At 41.6% G+C, this 22,771-nt stretch overlaps 1 protein-coding gene across 1 annotated transcript in view; it reads right to left on the reverse strand.

Moving 5' to 3' along the window:
* LRRIQ3 (leucine rich repeats and IQ motif containing 3) overlaps positions 1-22,771 on the reverse strand; it is a 162,442-nt gene that overhangs the window by 103,310 nt on the left and 36,361 nt on the right. Inside the window, exon 4 of the mRNA XM_019643989.1 lies at positions 20,623-20,756. Within this exon, the coding sequence (XP_019499534.1) occupies positions 20,623-20,756 (134 nt within the window). The remainder of the gene's footprint in view (positions 1-20,622; positions 20,757-22,771) is intronic.

Raw genomic sequence — 22,771 nt, forward strand, 5'->3', positions numbered from 1 at the left:
AAAGTTACATTGGCCATCTTGGGATTCTGCTTATCAAACAAGTGATATGAGATCAAATGAGATCAAATCTCAGTTACCTGGACCCTTGTAAAATAAGGACACATTTGTTCAAAACACATACAAATTTTAGTTACCCTGATACTGGACAAAGTGGAAAATGACTGAGGTATCCCCCTACCTCATATTCTGTTAATGTGATTGATTTTCTATGATAAACTAATCTTGTATTACTGGATGAAACCTATAATGGCTATAGGGTATTATCCTATTTATATATCACTAGATCTTATTTTTTAATATTTTATTTAAGATTTTTACATTTGTATTCATGAGATTGGCCTGTAATTTTCGTGCAATACCCTTGTCATATTTTGGTATTAATGTAATGTTGACCTCTCAAAACAACATGGAAAGTATTCACTTTTACTCTCTGAAAATTTATGTAACATGGTCTTATATGCACCTTAACTAAAAAATTAATATACACAATAATTCAGTAAGGTCATCAGGACTTGAAATCTCTTTGTGGGAAGGATTTTAATAATGGATTCAATTTCTGTGATGTATATAGGACTATTCAGCAATTTTACTTCTTCTTGTGTCAGACTGAAATTTGTGTTTCTTCAAGTAATTTGTCCATTACACACCAATTGTCCAATTATTTGGCAAAAAGTTGTTCATTATATTATCTTTGATGTCTGTGAATCTGCGGCAATGTCCCCTTTTTCATTCTTCATCATGGCAATTTGTATTTTTTCCTCTCTATGTCGGTCTTGCTGGAGCTTCATCAATTTATTACTCTTTGAAAAGAACCAGTTCTTTGCTTTACTGATTTTATGCACATTTTCTCATGTTCACTGTATACTTGTTTTCTATTTCATCATTTCTGTTACTATTTTTCCTATTCCCTTCCTTTTGCTTTCTGCTACTTTTCTATACAGATGCCTTGATCATTTATATGCCAGCTTTCCCCCTTTTTTATATATGCATTTAGAGCTGCTAAATAATTATAACTTTTTTCTTTTGCTTTCAAATACGCATGGCAGAAACTGCTAGATACCATCCAATTCAAATTCTCCTGTTTATCCTTACTAACAGAAGCCAAATTTCATACAGGTGACAAAGTAGCCAGATAAAAGATCCTATATCTTAGCATCATTTGCTGCCAGTGGCCCATATTACTAAATTCTGGCCAAGGAAATGTAACATGAAATACATTATTCCCAATTATGCTGATTAAAGTGGCTCTTTTAATGAGGAGATAGATATGCTCTTTCTGCCATTCACTATTGCCTGAGCCTTCCGGCAAGCAACGATATAAAATGATTGGAACTTTGGCAGCCATTTTGGACACGTTACAATACCTTGAGATGGAACACACAGGACAGGACGATAGAGTGATTGTGTGCAGAGTCACAGGCTTGGAGTTCTTGTACTATAGACTCTTCAAATATGAAGAAAACAAAACAGTTTACGCCTAGTTTAAGCCACTGTTTTGGGAAGCCTGTGCTACACAGAACTGAACCCAAGTATTAAAATGTACAAATATACTGTGTCTTCTTTTTAAAAAATATTATTAAATTAGATAAAATGTAGGAAATTGTAACATAATATGATTATGGGCCTCATTATGTTGCTCCTGGTCTGAATTAAGGTCACATATTATTTTCCTATTTGACATATATATTAATATTTACTGAGAAATACAGTCTAGGTATCGTACATGTTATATATAATAAACTCTGACCTCTACGAAAACTAAATTTATTACAGCCCTGGCATCGAGACAAGTCTTACTTTACTACTACATGTCACAAAAATTATACCCATATAATGTGATCATAATAGAGATTTTTCTTGGAAAACAAGCTGAAATTGGTCTTTCAGAAACTTCCATCCCTATACTTGATATTTTTATCTATTTCAGATACTATTTGTATGTAGTATACAAATACTAATAGTATACTATACTAATATGTATGCTGTACATACTATTTTCATATGCTTTATCATATACTATTCCACTATTTTGAATTACCCTTTAATAATTCTTTTGATACTTAAATATCCAAGTCTCTCTAACCATTTCTTTTCATGATGTGATTGTAGGGCATTTCATTTCTGTACCACCCCCCTTATATTTTTAAGAAATAAATTCAGCTAAAATACATCACCTAAGATACGGAAGTCAAAGAGATTTGGTTTGTTAGAAATATTTGGTGAACGATGCTGACAAACTGTGTTTCCTGAGTGTACCCAAAAATAATAGTCATGGCAGTGACATAGTTTTTAAATCTACCCAGCTTCCCATAAGAAAACAGATGTGACACCTAGATAGCAAAAACGTTCAATGAGGTATAATGATACTATGTGACAAGGTATTCCCCAGAAATCCAAACATGTGAAGAAATAGGGAAAACCCAGTAACATCCAATAAAATAACTGTGATATTATCAATCATGCAGGAGGAAACAGGTAAAAGCAATGAGGCATCTGATGAATAGGAATAAAACAAAAATGTTAAAGACACTGCCTGGAAATTTGGAGAGACAATTTAGGAGCAGGACCCGAATCCTAGAGGGGTTTTAAATATTCCAGTGGGGTTTGAATACAAGGGGTGCCTGGTAAGATTTAAAGGGTCTTGAGTATTCTGGGCCTAGGAACCTCTGAAACTATCCAATGCTCCCCTCTAAGTGAATGCCCGAAACTGAGAAAAAACTCCTGAAGATAGACTCAAAATTGAGTAGCATAGAGACAATGAAGAAAAATAGAGAAAAAAAAGTCCACATTGAAAAGGGGGTGCTGGAGACTACAGTTAGAGAACTCAGAAAGTAAGCCATGATATTTTTGGAAGCTACACACACACACACACACACACACACACACACACACACACCACAAACAAAAAGAGAAGAAGAAACTTAAGAATCTAAAGAAAAGTTTCTTATAGTTCAGAAAAATTAATTTTTCATAAAGCAGGGAATACAATCTAACCCCATACAATGTTATTACAAAGCAAAAAGAGAGTAAGAAGCAAAATTGCATATTATAGACAATAAAAGCAAGCCAGACAATGAAACCTACAAAAAAGATAAATACTATAACCTATTATTTCAAAATACACTTAAGTCCAGTTTTGCATATAAGGGGCTTGGAAACTGCCATTCTGTCCTGAGAACAACTGAAAAGCTGAACAGATTGAAAAACCAACAACACATCTTCAATCCCTAAGAGAGGGGAGAACACAATCCCCAAGATGTGATAGACAGACAGGCAAATACAAGTCATCATAGCTTACCTGAGTAAAGACTCTCCAGTTCTCAACCTTCCCAATGCCGCGACCCCTTAACACAGTTCCTCATGTTGTGGTGACCCCCAACCATAAAATTATTTTCGTTGCTACTCTTAACTGTAATTTTGCTACTGTTATGAATTGTAATGTAAATATCTTTTTGTTTTCCGATGGTCTTAGGTGACCCCTGTGAAAGGTTTGTTTGACTCCCAAAGGGGTTGCGACCCACAGGTTGAGAACCACTGAAATAGAGGAAACTGTTGCCAAAACCAGTGCTGGGGTAGGGAAATCTGAACTATCATTGATGAACTGCTGCAGACTCAGTGTGAACAACACTGAGAGGTAAACATTCCAGAAAGACCCCGTCATAAGGGAGCAACCACAATCTTGTGAGGTTGACCAAGTTCCCACCGTAAATAATGGAGAAAAATCCCCTGTGCTTCCAGAAGCAGGAAGGGGGAAAGCAGCCATTTGTAGAACAGACCAGAGCACTCTTATTCTTAACAAGGCTTGGCCTCAGGTGAAATTCGTTATATTAATACTAACCCACGGGAGTATTATCAGAACCTAATGATCTGGGGGAAGGGAAAGCCAACTCCAGCTGGCTCTAGCCTTCCACATGGGATAAGGGAAATACCAAACTCCAGCCCACTCTGGTAATCCATTCACATCTAAGGGGAGAAAAAAACAAAATGGAGAAACTCTTGTGACATTCATAGTTCAGAGGCATAAACTCACTAAAGACTGAGATGTAATCATAGAAATGTAGAATGATACCCCTCCCCTCACTGTTCAGCATCATATTACTAAGACCTATTTATAGCAGTTCCTTTTCCCCAGTATATCATGTCCAGCTATCAAGAAAATAATTACAAGGCATACCAAAGCGGGGGGCGGGGGGGACACTTGAAGGGGCCAACCAATCATCAGAAACATGTGGCAAGAATGTTAGCATTATCAAACCAGAACTTTAAAACAACTATAAATGATGTGCTAAGACCTCTAACGAATAAAGTACACAACATATAATAATAGAATGGGCAATCTAAGCAAAGAGATGAAAATTTTAAGAAAAACTGTGTTTTGAAAAATTGCTAGAGATCAGGAACAGTAACAGAAATGAAGAATGTTTATGATGGGCTTAGTGGTAGACTGGAAGTGGCTGAGGAAAGAATCTATGAGCTAAAGTGTATATCAACAGAATCCTCGAAAATGAAAAAAACAGAGAACAAAGAGAAGAAAGCAGAACAGAATATCCACGAAACATGGGACTATAAAAGTATACCCCATGCGTTACGGGAATACAAGAAAGAGAAGAAAGAGGTAAAGGAAAAGAAATATTTGAAACAAAAATGATGGAGAATTTCCCCAAATCTATATCAGACACCAAACTACAGATCCAAGAAGCTCCGAGACCACAAAGCAGGAAAAAAATAACAAAAAATACACCTAGATACATCATTTTAAAACTGCAGAAAATCAGAGATAAACAAGTCTTGAAAGAAGTCAGAAGCAAAATAAACCTATAGAGGAACAAGGATAAGATTACATATGACTTCACAGAAATCACACAAGCAAGATGAAAATGGGGTGAAAGGTTTAAAGTGTTAAGAGAGAAAAAAATGCAGCAATCTGGAATTCTATTCCCTATGAAATTATCTTTCTAAGTAAAGGAGAAATAAAGACTTTCTCAGACAAATAGAGGCTGAAGGAATTTGTTGCCAGTACCTGCCTTGCAAGAAATGTTAAATAAGTTCTTGAGAGAGAGGAAAAAATATAAGCCATTATCATGGGCCTAGAAAAGGGAAGGAGGAACATCAAAAAAAGAATAAGTAAAGTGAAAAAAAACCTTTATTTTTCTAATTCTTACTTAATCTAACAGATAATAGTTTTTTCAAAACAATAAAACCAATATATTTAATTCCATATCTCACACACACACACACACACACACATATATGCTAATGTATGCATATATATGTATATATATGAGATGAATGAAAGCAACAATTATAAGGGGCAGGAGAGAGGAATTAGGATTGTTTTGTTACTACAAGGTACTGACAATTCCTGTGAAATGGTATAGTATTATTTGAAAGTGGGTTTGAATTAGCTATAAATGTATATTGCAAACCCTAGGTTAAACATTAAAAAGTGTTAAAAATGTATAACCAAAGTGCTAAAAAAAGAGAGAAAATTAAATCTTATGAAATGCTCAATTAAAACCAGAAAAGACAGAAAAAGAGTGGAAGACAAAATAAGAGTGAAGAACAATGGCAACAAACAGAAAACAGTAACAAATATGGCAGATATCTTCCAACTATACAAGGACTGACAATTATTAGCAAACTTGCCACCTGTCAGGTCCAAATGTGGCAATCAGGGACCGTTTTGATGGGGAGATGCCCAAACGAAAGAAAGGTCATGGCAGATGTGCCATAAATGCAGCAACAGTTCTTTATTCATCCAAGGCTGAGGCCAGAAAGATCGATCAAAATGGAAGCGGGGTTTATATACACACAGGAACAATAGTGGAACAGTGCCAACAACACATGCGCACTAGAGAAACTTACATGAAACTTACACATACAGTAAAGTCACAAGCAATCTTGCACCAGCCTGTCTGTCTTCCCCTCTGTCCTGCCCAGAGGGGAGAGTCCAAGCCAGCCTGCATCCAAAGCTTGTCCACGGCTTCCAACGCTGGGAAGCCCTGACAGCTGGGTCCCCAAACTCCACCCCCACAGGGTTTGGGACCACAGTTTTACTCTGAGAGCCAGACCCTGGACCCAAAGGCCACAGCAACAATGTAGGGCACAGCACAATACAAGAAAGGTGCTGGCCAACACAGCTACAATGGTTATCACCCAGCGCCAGGTAGAGCCTAGGTGAGACCACCAGAAGGACAGAGGGTCCTCAGTCAGTGCATGAATGGCCTGGACTTGTGTGTCCATCTCCTTTAAGGCACTCTGCACTTGCTCCTGGTGGTCACGTATATAGACGCAGCATTCTGTGTGCAGGAGGGCAAATGTACCTTCCTGTGCTGCCATTACAACATCAAGGGCCATGTGATTTTGCAGTATGACCTTCTGCATCTGGGAAGTTTCATCCATTAGCAAGGACACCGCCGTCCTAGTAGCATTCAGGGCCTGGGCTATGCGCTCAGCCAGGGCCTCCACCTGTAGCTCCACATCGATAGTCCCAGCTCCGGGGAAAAAAAGGGCCAGCAGGTGAAAGCACCCCGCTGCCCGTTTGTGGTGAAGCCACCTGTGGTACAATGCATCCTCATTTTGGGGCTGCTGTGGGAGCATGTCCAAAACTCTCCCTGCAATATATGGGCGACCCCATGTACACCGGCCTGTCCAGTGAGCCAGGAGGTATGGCCACCCATAGCGGCCAAAACCCAAAAGTGCCCAGCTGGAAGAATATCTGTGGGTTGTGTGCGCACATATCACCTTCCATCCCACCAAAACCTTGGGCGTTCTGCGCTCGTTATGTTGCCACATGACTCTTTTGGGGTCCACACTACAGTACGGTTTGGGATGGCTCTCACCTTCTCTATACAACGAGGGGCCTGCTCAAGCATTTCCACGTGCTCCCCTGTCAACCATCCCACCCATTGTTTGCTGCATACCCAGCACGGGCGGGGTGTTGTGGTATCCGCATCATAGAAGATTGTCCACTGCTTTCTGACGCAAGGTCCAGTCTCCGGTCATCCGACAGGAGTGCAGTCGAGTCCAGTTTGAGGCTGCAGATGGTGCTATGTGCCATGGGAGTCCTTCAGCCACCGATGTGGGGAGCTCAGCGCACACCCAGCACTGTGAGACCTTGTGCACCTGGGCAAAGACATGGGCCCAGGCCAGGATGCTGTTGCCTATGCCTCGTCTGGACGATGGGACAGTAAGGAGACAGAGACCATCAGGGGCAAATCTCTGCCTTCTGGCAGCATGCAAGCCACTTTCTCATCCCGGAAAATGATGGTAGCCACCAGAGGCAGAACTCCTAGAGAGTGATACCACACCATTTCCCCCAAAACCCTAGGAGAAGGCAAGTCTACTTCCTGGATCTGCAGCAAAGGCAAAGGCCACAGGCCAATGCAAAGGTACCCCATAGCAAGGTCCCTCCTCTGTATAGCGCAGCGGTTCTCAACCTTCCTAATGCTGCGACCCCTTAATACAGTTCCTCATGTTGTGGTGACCCCCAACCATAAAATTATTTTTGTTGCTACTCTATAACTGTAATTTTGCTACTGCTATGAATCATAATGTAAATATCTTTTTGTTTTCCGATGGTCTTAGGCAACCCCTGTGAAAGGGTCATTCGACCCCCAAAGAGTTGAGAACTGCTGGTCCAGCGGCAAGGTGACCTGCAAGAGGGTTTGACCAGGGGCACAGCAAAGGCTGGACTTGCAGTCCACAACCAGCACCGGGCCCCCATGGTTCCACAAACGCAGCCCAAGGAGCCCAGGAGACAAGTCTTCCATGGCCAAGTCCATGCTCGTGTGTGGTCTTCAGCCAGAGCTTCCTGGGTTGGCAGAAGCAAAGCTCCCTGCTGTACTTGGGGCAAATCTTGGGTTGGGTCGACCCCGGCACTACCTTGCAGGTACGAGGCAATACCTCTACCACCCTATCTAGCGGTGACTGGCCTGTTCATTTAACAGTCGCAATGCTAGTGGCACTCAGGATGCCAACTGTTTCCATGGGTTTGTCCCTCCTAGGGCCCGGAGCTTTTCCTTCAGCAGCCCGTTGAAACGTTCTATCATACCCGCAGCCTGTGGGCGATAGGGGACATGTAGCTGCCACTCTATGTCCTGCTCCTTCGCCCACTGCTGAACCCGCTGTCCGGTGAAATGAGTTCCTCGGTCGCTCGAGATGGTGAGTGGCTGCCCATATGCAGCACTCAGCTGCTCCAGGGCACATATAGTGTCCTGTTGCGAAGCGGTGGGAGTAGGCCATGCAAACCCCAAGCCGGTCACAGTGTCAACCGCCGTAAGCAGGTACCACTTACCTGCAGCTTTGGGTAGCAGCCCCACATAATCCACCTGCCACACTTGTAGTCGGCATAGCCCCCACTCGACCTTGCCATGCTGAGTAGCCAATCACCACCAATGGGGTGGTGGCTGGCACACTGGGGACATGATCAAATAGCCTCCGTGGCATCAGCCACCGTCAGAGGTATGCCCTAGTGCTGGGTTACTTGGCACATGGTTTGGGGGCCTACATCCTCCTATTTCTGGTAAAATCCAAGGGCCCCAAGTGGCATCCTGCATCACTGAAGGGGAGAGAGGACAGGCGGAGTGGACTTGCACCAACGTGTCTGCTGCATCATTTCCTGGGAAAGGGACGGCTTATGGCCCAGGTCATGGTAAATCATAGCCACCTGGCTCCTGCCCCATGACCAAGGTCCTCCCAAAGGGCACGTCCCTACAGGGGATGTCAACCTATCATCCATCCCTGGACAGCCCAACGGGGCAGCCACAGGGTGAGACCCCGGAACACTGCCCAGCTGTCAGTGCAGACATTCATGTCCCCTGTCTCATGCATGAGCACCAGCCAGACAGCCCTGAGCTCGGCCCTTTGGCTACTCTGCCAGGACTGGTATCATACCAGAATTCCTCTGATTCTGGCTGTAACCCCACCGCAGTCCATGTGGGGGCCTGGCCCCATAGGAGCCATCTGTGTACCATGCTCCGCCAGGGACAGGTGGCTTTCCTTCCCTGTTCAGGCTGGCCACCTCTACAGGGTGCTCTGGAAGAGCCTCTTCCTTGTCTGAAGGCCACCAGGCCCAACAGCTCATGGAGCTCTTGGGACAGCAGCCTGAAGCTAAATGTGGCCCGTTGCTCCAACTACACTCCCCACTTGGTCACCCCTGTCCTGGGTGCCCTGAGCCATGACCGCAGCCAACCCTCAACCGGGTACGTGGACTACACCATCACAGGTGCAGGACCTGTGATGGCCTCACAGGCCACTAGGGCTACATAAATGGCTGCTATCTGCTTCTTGATCAACAAGCATCTTTGCTCAGCTCCTTTCCAGAGCTGAGACCAGAAACCCAAGGGCACCTTCCTGGTCCCATGGGTCTGCCATAGACCCCAACCAAAGCCCTCCTCCTGCACCTGAACTGTCAGCAGGTATGAGAGGGCAGGGTCAGCAACTCGCAAGGTCTGGGCTTGAGCCACAGCCCGTTTGGCAGCTGTAAAGGCTTCCTCTGTCCTGGAGGTCCAGTCCCACACCACACCCCACTTCATCAAACTATGAAGCAGGAGCATTATGGTTGCCAAGTGGGGTATGAACACCTGCTAATACCCCAAGAGGCCCCAAAAGGTCTGGAATTGTTTCACCATTTCCAGCGCGGATATGCCTGGATTTTGTCAATGACAGCTTCCGGCATAACTTTCATCTTACCCAACCAGATAACCCCCAAGAATTTGACAGACATTCCAGGTCCTTGGACCTTGGCCTCATTGACAGCCCATCCTCAGTCAGTAAGTGCCGCTCTGAGGGCCTTCGCTGCGTTCTCTAGATCTGCAAGAGAATCAGGTTAACATTATGTCATCTATATAGTGGAATAGAGACACCACTGGGGCATGTTTTCACGTAACCAAGTCCTGGGCCACCAGTCCATGGCAGATCGTTGGGCTGTGCAGGAACCCCTGTGGCAGGACCACAAATGTCCATTGTCGTCTCTCCCAAGTGAAGGCAAAATGCTCCTGACTCTCCGGTGCAATGTTGATGGAGAAAAGGGTATTTGCCAAATCCATAACGTAATGGTACCTCCCCAATGTCAAGGACAGGCGGTCCATGAGGTCCATTACGGAGGGGACAGTGGCATGCAGGGGCGGTGTCACCCTGTTCACTTCTGGATAGTCCACTGTCATGCGCCAGGTGCCGTCTGGCTTGTGGACCGGCCACACAGGGGAATTTAATGGGCTGTGAGTGGGGCATATGATGCCTGCCTCCTCCAGCTTCAGGATCGTCTGGCTGATCTCCTCATGTCCTCCTGGGAGGTGGTACTGGCACACATGAACTGTCCCAGCAGGGCTTGGCAGGACAACGGGCTTGTGGTGTGGGTGCCCTCGCACCACCGTTTGCACAACTCACATCTGCAAGCGGAACTCGCCCTGTGTCGTCTGCACTGCAAGGCCCTGCAGCACATCCACCCCTAGTATGTATTCCGCAATGGGGAAGATGTACACCACGTAAGCCAGTGGGGTGTGGGGCAAGGCATCCAATGCATAGGACTACAGTGGCCTGCCGCACCCATATATGGTGGCCTCCATACCCTCTATGTACTCTAGGGGGCCTCCAAACTGGTCTGGATTGCCATACAGGAAGGTGCTGTCAGCACCAGTGTCCACCAGGGCCAAGACATGCTGCACATCGCGGGGGGACCAATGAATGGTCAGTTCCACATGAGGCCTTTGGTCTCCCCGTTCCCCTGACAACCAGGTCCCTCGGCCGGATGCCTAGTCAAAGAAGTCCTGCAGCCACACTTCCTAGGCCTGCGGCCTTGGGCAGTTTCGTGAACTTTGTTCCGGGCTCAACTGGTTCCAGAGGGCTAGTGACACCTCATTAGGCTGCTGTTCGGTCTTAGCTTGTGACATGCCCGCCGCCAGGAGATGGAACCACACTTGCCTCCGGCTCACTTTGACAGGACTGCTGCCGCTGGGTGGGGGCTCGTCTCCCACCCTGTGGGCGGGCACAGGGAGTGGCTTTGACAGGCCTAGCCAAACATGCCATATTATCCTTCTGTCATATCTCCACGTCACCCAGCCTAGCCACAGCTGTTGTGACCTCATGAATGTGACGATCCACAAAGGGGGTCAAAATGGCAGCCACCGAGCTAAAGGAGCCTGCCAGGCCGGGAGTGAGGATTAAGTCTTTCATCCGTGTGGTGAACAACTTCCTCATCAGGGCTATTATAGTGCTCCCGAAAGATCACCTGGCGCATGCCTATCTCCCTGATGATCTGCACCAGATCCATGTATGTGGACCATTTACTGATCACCTCTGGCAACTGCCCTGGGTCTGTCCAGACCATATGAGCTGCCAACATCAGCCAGTTGATCAGGGAATGATTTTCCTGGTCATTTCCCACCAAGCGCTGAGCATTCTTCAGGCACTGGCGGAGGGAGGCTATCACTGTGATGGAGGTGAGGTGGGCCATCTCATCAGGGGACAGTTCCGTGCTCTTGGCCCCATCGTCCCACAGTCACAGTAGCCAACCGGGTATGGTCTCTCCGACCCATTGGCGAACCTGCTTAGCTAACTCCCAGAGCTCAGCCGACGTATATGCCATATGCGTCGTGTGCTGTTTGACCTCCAGTGCCCCAACAGGGCCTCCTCCCAGGGCTAGGGGCCGGTCGTGCTCTATCTGCTGCTTGATTACTGGACGGGCCTGAAAAACGGGCTCTCGGGTGTGATGCAGGCCGTGAGGAAAACGGGGAGCCTACCCCCCCATTCCAGTGCCTTTTCCAGGGCATGGACCCATTGTTCCAGCGCCTCCTGAGCCACGTCTGGTCGCTTACAGGGACCGCTTGCTTTCGCAAGACGGAGAGGAATAGCCAAGCAACCCGTCCCACTGACTCGCGATGGGCCATGGGCATAGTTTTCTCCATGAGGTCTAATACCTCCCATACAGCCTTGGGTGTGGCTCCACCGCTTCCCAGTCCTCAGGAGGGGCTCAAGCCATGAGAAACTCAGCGATCAGGTGCCACAATGTGGTCAGGGGCCACATGGCAGAGTTCTCCCCCAAGCGCTTTGGGGCAATGGGGCAGCTACTCAACAAATCCTGTTCACAGCGCAAATGTCTGGTCCAAATGTCGCGATCAGGGACCATTTTGATGCTGAGATGCCCAAACAAAAGAAAGCATGTGGCAGATGTGCCATAAATGCAGCAACAGCTCTTTATTCGTCTAAGGCCGGGGCCAGAGAGTGATCAAAATGGAAGTGGTGTTTATACATACACAAACAATAGTGGCACGGTGCCAACAACACATGCGCTCTAGGGAGAAACTTATATGAAACTTACATGTACAATAAACTGACAAGCAACCTGCACCAGCCTGTCTTCCTCTTTTTCTGCCCAGGGGGAGGGGTCAGGCCACGGCCTCCAAAGCCTGTCAACAGCTTCCACAGCTAGGGAGCTCTGACAGCTGTCAATGCTAGGGGGCTCTGACAGCTGGGTCCCCATACCATCATATGCTTACATTGGTAGCACTATACAAACAGCTCAGTAAGATTTCATAACCTTGGTACATCAGTGTCACAGCTGTGTTCATGTCGATGTGTGGCGGTGTCTTGCTGAGTGGTGTTTATTGTTGTAGCGTGTTTATGTGTGCCATCATGAGAATGTCTGAGCTTGAATTAGAGCAATGGACAAACATTAAATTTCTTCTTAAACTTGGCAAGAGTGAAAGTAAAATCAGGCACATGTTAGTCCAAGTTTATGGGAATAATGTCATGAAGAAAACAGCAGTGTACAAATGGATCAAATGTTTTTCTGAGGGGAGAGAATGTGTCACTGATGAAGAGAGGTCAGGGTGGCCATAACAAGCAGAACTGAAGAAAACATTGCAAAAATTCATCCAATTGTGAGTCAAAATCATCAGCTGACTGTGAGAAGCATAGCAGACTAAGTGAACATGGACAGAGAAACAGGAAATCTTCACTGAAAATCTTGACATGAGAAAGGTGTGTGCAAAAATGTTCCTGATGGAGCTCACTGATGAACAAAAAGCAATGGAGAGTCGAAGTTTGCCAAGACCTTTTGAAGAGGCAAGACAATGTTTTAGGCCATATTATCAATGGTGATGAAACATGGGTGTACCAACACAACCCTGAAACAAAGTGTCAAAGTGCACATGGAAGTCAGCCAATTCTCCACAACCAGAAAAGTTCCGTCAGTCCATTTCAAGAGTCAAAACAATGTTGCTAACCTTTTTTGATATCAGAGGGATTATTCATTATGAATTTGTACCAACTGGACAAACAGTTAACCAAGTTTACTATTTGGAAGTGCTGAAAAGTCTGCGTGAAAAAGTTAGATGAAAACAACCTGAACTTTTCATCAACAATTCATGGCTCTTGCATCACAACAATGTACCAGCTCACATGGCACCATCTGTGAAGGAGTTTTTAGCCAGTAAACCAATAACTGTATTGGAACACCCTCCCTATTCACCTGATCTGGCCCCCAGTGATTCTTTCTTCACCCAAAGATCAAGGAAATATTGAAAGGAAGACATTTTGATGACATTCAGGACACCAACGGTAATACGATGACAGCTCTGATGGCCATTCCAGAAAAAGAGTTCCAAAATTGCTTTGAAGGGTGGACTAGAAGCTGGTGTCAGTGCATAGCTTCCCAAAGGGAGTGCTTTGAAGGTGACCGTAGTGATATTCTGCAATGAGGTATGTAGCACTTTTTTCTAGGATGAGTACATGAACTTAATGGTCATGCCTTGAATGAATAATCACTATAAATGTTGATGGTCTAAATGCACAAATTTAAAGAAGATTGTCAGAGCAGATTAAAAAAAAAAGACCTAACTATATGCTGTCTTCAAGAAACCCATTTAAAATATAAAGACACCTATAGATTAAAAGTAGAGTGATGGAGAAATTTATACCATATTAAACACCAACCAAAAGAAAGCCGGAGTGGCTACATTAATTTGAGACAGAAATGATGTCAAAGCAAGGAAAGTTATCAGGAATAAAAAAGGATAATAATAAAGAGGTAAATTTTCCAAGAAGATATAATAACGCTTAATGTATATATGCCTAATGATAGTGTATAAAAATAAGTAAGGCAAAAACTACTGAAGCTAAGGTGGAGTAATATTGTATGATAGCCTGAAGCTGATATATATATATATATATATATATATATATATATATATATATATATATAGTCATGGGATATGGAGTGTAGTTTAGGAAATAAAGTCAATGGAAGTGTAATAGATATATATGATGTCAGAGGGGGAACAGATTGGGGGAGGGGGGCTATCACTTTGTAAGGGGTGAAATGTATAACGATTACATTGTTTTGTACACCTGAAACTAAAAAAGAAAAAAAAGTAATAGACTTGCAAAGGGAAATATCAGAAATGGACAGATCCAATAGTCAGAAAATCAGTAAGGACATAGTTGAATGATACTGCATCATCAATCAACTGGATATAACTGACATCTACAGACTACTTCATCCAATAATAGCATAATGCACATTTATCTTAGACTCACATGAAAGATTCACCAAAACATACCACATTCTGAGCCATAAAACACACCCTAACACACTTATAAGAACAGAAATCATCCAGTGACTGTCTCAGTCTACAATAAAATGAAACTGGGCAGCAATAATAGAAATATTGCTGAAAAATCTCAAAATACATGGAAATTAAACAACACACATTTAAGTAATGTATGACTTGAAGAAATTTCAAGGGAAATTTTAAAGTTTTTTGTACTAATTAAAAACAAAAACACAACTTATCAAAATGTGTGGGATACAGCAAAGTAATGCTTAGAGGGAAATTTATAATACTGAATACATATATTACAAAAGAAGAAATATTTAAAAGCAATAATCTCAGCATCCACCTTATGAAATCAGAAAACAAAAAAAAATGAAGAGCAAATTAAATCTACAGTAAGGAGAAGAAAATAAATAATAAAAATTAGAGAAGAAATCAATGAAATTGAAAACAGCAAAACAATAGAGAAAATCCATAAAACCAAAAGTTGGTTGATTAAAAATATCAATAAAATTGATAAGCCACTCACCTAGCCACTAGCTTAGCCTAACTGATTAAAAAAGAAAAAGAACTCAATTTAATATCAGAAATGAAAGAGGAGACAACCCTACCGATCATATGGATAGTAAAAGGATAATGAAGTAATAGTATGAACAACTCTATGCCCACAAGTTTGATAACCTAAATGAAATGAACAAATTCCTTGGAAAGACACAATCTGTCACAATTCACAAAAGAAATAGACAATCTGAATAGGACTATATTTATTAAATAAATTAAATCAATAACCTTCTAAAACAGAAAGCACTAGGCCCAGAAGGCTTCACTGGTGAATTGTACCAAAATTTAGAGAAGAAATTATATTAATTCTCTACAATGTCTTTCAGAGGATAGGAACAGAGGGAATACTTACTAACTCATTCTATGATGCCAACTACACTGACATGAAAACCAGACAAAGACATTACTAGAATAGAAAATTAGACACCATAGAACATACATACAAAAATCCTAGACAAAGTATTACCAAATCAAACCCAATGATATATAAAAAGAATCATACACCACCACCACGAAAAGGGGTTTATCCCTAGTATGTGAGACTGGTTAAACTTTTGAAAAAGTAATCAAGGCATTCCATCACATCAAAAGGTTATAGAAGAAAAATCACATGATCATATCAATAGGTTCAGGAGAAAACATTTGAAAAATCCAACACCTTTCATACTAAGAACTCTCAGAAAATTTGGAATAGAGGACTTCTTCAACTTGATAGCAAATATCTACAACTAACATCATAATTAAAGGTGAGGAACTAGACGCTTTCCCACTTAAGATGAGGTTTAAGGAAACAAAATTCACTCTCGCACTTCCTTTCATCATTTTATTGGAAGTTTTAATTAATGCAATAAAACAATTAAAGGAATTTAAAAGTATACAGATTGGGAAGAAAAAAAAACTGTCTTTGTTTGTCAACATTGGTTATCTACATCGAAAATCCGAAAAAAATGACAAAAAAAAACTGGCACTCATAAGCAATTATAGCATTTTTGCAAGATGCAAGGTTAACACACAAAAGGCAATCATTTTGTTATATATCAGTAATGAACAAGTTAAAAACACAATACCATTTACATTAGCATCCCACAAAATGAAATGTTTAGGTACGAATCTATCAGAATATGTACAAGATCTACTTAAAGAAAACTACATATGAAACTCTGATGAATGAGAGCAAAGAAGAACTAAATACCTGAGACAGATTCCATGTTCATGGATAGGAAGATTCAATATTAACAAGATGTCAGTTCTTCCCAACTTATCTATAGATTCAATGCAATCCAATCAAAATCCCAACAGGTTATTCTGTAGATACCAACAGAGTCTATTGAGAGGCAAAAACAAACAAACAAAACCCAGAATATATGCCAGGATATTGAAGGAGAACAAAGTTAGAAAACTGACACTACCTAACTTCAAGATTACTATAAAGATACAGTAATCAAGACAAGGTGGCATTTGCAAAATAACAGATAAATAGAACAAGGGAACAGAATAGAGAGCTCAGAAATAGACAGACATAAATAGAGACAACTGATTTTTGACAAAGGAGCAAAGACAATACAATGGAACAAATAGTTTTTTCAACAAATGATGCTGGAACATCCATGTGCAAAAATAAATCAATAAATCAACACACAGATCTGATACCTTTAAAGAAAATTAACTCAAAATAAATCTATGACCTAAATGTAAAATGCAGAACTCCCAGAAGATAATATAGGAGAAAACCTGGAAGACCTTGGGAATGGAAAGTCCTCTTTAGATACAACACCAAAGGCACAATTTGTGAATTTGGGCTTCCAAATACCATTCCCTACTAAAAAGATCAGGGCTCTTTGGAAAACAGCTGATTCTAGGGCTGTAAAAAGAAAAGTAAAAAGAGCAGTGTTTGGGATATGTTAAACAACAGTCTAACATTTGCAGATCTAACATACACAGTTTCATCTCTTTATAACTGACCACAAATGTTCAACACATAATAGCTGTCTGACATTGGATACATATCCTAACCTCTCAACAAATTTAAATTCTTAATGCTTCTTCTGTACAACAGAAACTACAGCACAAACTCAAAAGCTCTAATGTATTAAACAATATAAAGTAGACTAAAGCACCTAAAATGGCACTTTATATACACTGCACACTCCATAAATGTTCATTGCTTATTTTTTTCCAGTCTTTTACCTGTTTTACATCACATTGACCCAACCAATAATCCTCACTATGACCTCAATATAGCTGTCCTTACTTAGGTTTAGGAGGCTGCCATTCTGATCACAATATTTCATTTTAAAAATAAAAGTGTACTTCCCTTGCACCATATCATCCATATTAAAAATACTATCTCTTAAAAAGATAATAGCATTAATCATAATAATTTTCTAAGTTTAGGCAGTATATAATATTTAAAGGCTGCATATAAAATTTCAAGCAGTTTATGTGAACACATTTCAAGCCAGCTGTAACACATTTGGGCGTGGGAGATATTTCTCATGGCTACAAATAGACATGTGAGAGGACTAATCAATCACCTTCAGGTTGTGGGGATTCATGGGCAGCTTTATACGTTTCCCAGTTCTTTCTGTTTTTGCTTTCCCATAGATGAATCCAAAAATAATTTTTTTAAAGATTTTTATTGGGGAATTGGGGGGATGGGAACAGTGCTGGGGAACTGGGAGAAGGGGAACAGACAAGTTGCTGTCGTTTTGTTCTTTATTCTAGTCAAGGAGGACGTTGCTTCACTGGCCCAAGTTGGCACCATCATTGCGCTCTTCCCAGGCGAGGCAGATCAGTCGCCGGCTTCTGGATGGCCGCTCACGCTGCTCAGGCTGCTGGCTACACACGGTAGCCCATGGCAACCCACTGCCACAGGGGCTGCAGCCTACGCTGTCACCGGCGACTCACGGCAGCCCAGCTCCAGGTTGAGCTGTTATTCAGCATCTTAGCTGTGGAGAGCAGTGTCACTGGCCCTCATATGTGGGATCCGAACCAGGGCACTCTGGCGTCCCAAGCCAGCTTTTAACCATCGTGCCACTCGGCCGGCCCCCAAAATAATTTTTTGATATTAGCTTCCAAAGCGTCTCCACGGATATATTCATCTATCCAGCAAATATTTTTGAGCACATAGCATGTACCAAGCATTCTTTCACGTGCTAGAGATACAGTATATGCAGTACATTGGGAGATATAATTATGGAGACAACTGCAGTACAGTATGGTAAGTGCTTATGATAATAAATGTATGTGATGCACACGGTACAGGAAAATATGCCAGTCATTTGCTCTAAGCAAACTGGGAGCAACTGGAGAATTTTAAGTTGGTGAATACAATTAGATTTATATTTTGGAAAGATTTTTCTTTGCATGTTATGGTAAATGTAACTGGAAGGGAGCAAGAAATCCAAGGAAAAAGTTTCCCATGGAGTCAAATAAAGCAGAGAGCACAAGATATACCAACAACTACAAAGATGATATTTAAAAAATAATACCTACTGGGCCGGCCGAGTGGCGCGATGGTTAAGAACTGGCTTGGGACACCAGAGGGCCCCGGTTTGGATCCCACATATGAGGGCCAGTAACACTGCCCTCTACAGCTAAGATGCTGAACAACAGCTCAACCTGGGGCTGGGCTGCCGTAAGTCGCCGGCGACAGCGTAGGCTGCAGCCCCTGTGGCAATGGGTTGCCATGGGCTACCGTATGTAGCCAGCAGCCAGCGTGAGCGGCCAGCAGCCGCAGTGAGCGGCCGTCCAGAAGCCGGCAACTGATCTGCCTTGCCCGGGAAGAGCACAATGATGGTGCCAACTTGGGCCAGTGAAGCAACGTCCTCCACAACTAGACTGGAAAACAAAATGACAGCAACCTGTCTGTTCCCCTTCCTCCAATTCCCCAGCACTGTTCCCATCCCCCCAATTCCCCAATTAAAAAAAAAAAATAATAATAATAATAATAATAATACCTACTGAGAATGTAATACCCACATTTGCCAGCTGTTATGTGCTTTATTTTCACGATCTCAATTCCCACAAGCAAACAGTGAAATAAGTACTGCTATTAGCCCCTGCTCTCTACCATTTAACATATGAGGAAACTCAGGCTCAGAGTAGTTAAGTAATGTGCTGAATGGAACAGCATTTTAAAGAGAAAAAGAACTCAAATCATTATGTCTTGAACCACTATGATATGTTATGATTACTGACATCTCTTCCCACAAAGCTCATTCAAATTCTGTACACACACGCTGAATTTTCAGAGACTGTTTCCATCCGCAAGGTTTTTATCTCATGTTACATGAATAGCACAGAAAATCTTGATTCTAAGAGAGAAAAACGCAATCCTAGGGGCATAAACTAAAGACAAGTACCTTTAATTAGTTGTTTATTTCATATAAAATGCATACTAAATTTAAAGGTACAGGTGAGACAGAAATACCATTCTAAATAATATGCACATGTCAGCAACTGCCTGATCCTTTTCCACATTTTTTTATTCCAAATAATTTTACTTGTCCCCACTTGTGAGCCCTCTTTCTCTCACACTTTGACCTCAGTTTAAAAGTATGTGGAGCCTCCTCCTCAGTGGTTGCAGGCACTGTATTATGGTCAATTTGGCTCCTTGGCCATCTTACTTATCCATTTTTATCAAGGCTACTGCCATCTATAATTTAGCCCATGCAGGCTAATGCAGAGAACATTCTCTCTGCCTAACACAGAATGTTGAAAATCATCTCAGTGAAACTTCCTAATCTGGCTTTCTCAGGGACTGTCCATTTCCCAACTCTAGATCTATTTTAATCCTATCTATATTTCAGGGCCAAATTTCATATCTATCTTCTGAACTCTAGCATTTAGTGTCTGAAAATAAGCTATATGGGAATATTTATTTTTTCATATGTTTGATGTTTGGCATGACTAATAAAAATAAATTGATTACAGAGTATCCTATCTTAGCTCCTCAAGTTCAGTGTTGAGAGACTCTACCAAGAAAAAATTTCCTCTATTTGCAAATGTCAGCTACTGGAAAGGAATATAAGAAACAAAGAAAGAAGAAACGACTATTAACCAAAAGAAACAGTAGATTAATATGACACCAGATGTTTTACCAAAATCATCTTCCCATCCAAACAAAATATGAAATCTTCATATATATGTTTCACCGTTAATATTTCTATTGGATTGTGTTATATAGTCCATAACTTATATTTCTATTACATAAGAGAAATTCAGCATGTTTTAGACTTATATTTTTATGTTTAATAAAAATACCTGTCAGAATTAAACTGATCCATAAAGAATGATTATTTATGTGGTCAATTTAAAAGAAAAAACTAAAAGTATCAAATTTGTATTACGCTAAATATTATATTACTATAGAGTTTGTAACGTCTTCCTTAAAACTAGTTCAAGTGATCTATAACATACCATTTTGATAGGAAATTGCCTTCTTATTATTGATTTTCTTATTATCTTATTTTATTATTCAAATAGTAAAGAAAATAAAACATACCTCAAACTCTTTCTTACTAGGAAACCACGTATCCATCTTTGAACAATTAAAACTGGTGAATTATGAGCCAGAATTACATTAATTTTTGAAATAACATATTTGATATTATTAATTTCATCCTCATAGGTTGATCCCTGCATAAAGAAATACATATTTGATATATATAGTTCATGAGAGTATTTCCAAAAGACATTTTAAACTTGGTAGTCTAATGGTATAAACTACTAAAATGTCCACAGGTATCTTAAAGGCATAGCAGTTAAATAATAAATGCATTTCATATCTATTAGATAAGAAGATCAAGAATTAGTAGCACCAAATAATTTTAATTATCTGCAAATAGTACAAGATCCATGACGATAACTTTTTCCATTTTAGATCTTTCTCCCAATCTGATATCATAGGTATACAATTATGACCATAATCATGTTGATCTCTGAAAAGTCATAGCATGAATAGGTATCTAATAAAACTCTAAAAGTATTCTGTGGATCCCCATCAAGGAAACTGATATATGTTGGATTCATAAAATAATGCCGAGTAGTTCAAAGTTCTGTTGCAGCTTAACTAGAATGTTGGTCACTTTTATTGGAACACAGCACATTGCCCTGGGGAAAGACATTCCATATTGCCTTTAGAAAAAGTATCTCTAAGACCTCTGTTTCTGCAAATATTTAGATTAGGAATCATAGATTCCCTATATCCTATTGATCATTTGATTGTTTTGAAATGAAGCCACTTGATTAATATTTTGAATGGAAGGATTATGCATTAAAAGACTAAAATTTGTATTGTTTGTAAGGCACCTACCCTGAAAATTACCAACCCCATCCATCATGTTAAAAACACAGCTTTTCTGGGTTTTTACACTGAAACAGCTATGTACTGCTGGGGGGAGGGGGGGTGGGGGGGGACCACAAAGTCTTGCAGACTAGTTTTACTTCATGCCACCCCAAAATATGATTATAGGAGTTCAAGATATGCCACCCCAAAATATGATCCTGTGGTATATTGATTATTTTGAGTGGTAGACACTTGAAAAACAACAAAAGCAGGAAGGGGCTTTCTCTGAACTTCCCTTATCTGCCTAAAGACAGGTCCTCCGAAAGGCATTCAGTCGTCACAAATCTCCTCCCCAGGAGACTCGTCATCCAGGGATGATGGACTCTGAACAAAGGAGAGTAAATTATTGGGTTGTCGGAAAAGTCATAACACATTTTTGCAACGAAAAACATAGAAAAATATGTCATGACTTTTCTGACAACCTAACAGAAGGAGATTGGAAGGTCAGGAGTTTAGGACAGAACACACCCAGATGAATTTTGTCACAAACTCCCATCTTCTAAGGACCAACCATTCATCTTTCCTAAAAATCATTTACTCTCTCCTAAGAAGCCTGCATACTCCCTGTCCTTTCCTTAAGTACGACTTCTAAGCCACTTCGGGGAGTTCCTCTTTTTACCCTGGGTATCTCCTATGTATATATAAGGTATACATGCTAACAAACTTCTGTCTGCTTTTCTCTAGTTAATCTGTCTTTTATTACAGGGACCTCAGCCAAGAACTCAGAAGGTTAGAGGAAAACTATTTTTCCTCCCCTACATAGCTCCAGGGTAGAGAGGCTGAGTGCCTAAGTAAGAAGTGAGGGAGAAGAATATAGGAGGGAATTTAGAAGGCTAGGCTTCAGTGGTCCTGGTCAGATGCTCCAGTTCTCACAAGCAGAAAACCATTAAATTCACACTGCAGTTTACAGCAGAGTCCTGCTTCCCACCAAGGCGTGAAAATTCCTTCTCTTTAAAGAGATAAACAGAATCGTCATCACCTGTGGGCAGGTTTAGTGTCTCTGCCAGAGAATGATCAACCTCTAGACAACACTCCAGCTCTGATGTCCTAAAACAATCATCTTATAAAATGCCAATAAAGATATCACTGGTAAACTTGTACACATGCCATAAACCATTCGACATCTAAGGACAGATGGAAATGACCTCTTTCTAAAGGGCAAGTAATGCATTTCCTTTGCTAGAGGAATGACGGCCTGGGTTTAAATCTCAGTTCCAGTATTTGCTAGCTATGTGATCTAGGGTTAAGTAACCTCTTTGTCCCCCGTTCATCATGTGTAAAATAGAGAGGACAATGGTACTACCTC

The sequence above is a fragment of the Hipposideros armiger genome, unplaced genomic scaffold, assembly GCF_001890085.2.
Source record: "Hipposideros armiger isolate ML-2016 unplaced genomic scaffold, ASM189008v1 scaffold_84, whole genome shotgun sequence".
Taxonomy (NCBI): domain Eukaryota; kingdom Metazoa; phylum Chordata; class Mammalia; order Chiroptera; family Hipposideridae; genus Hipposideros; species Hipposideros armiger.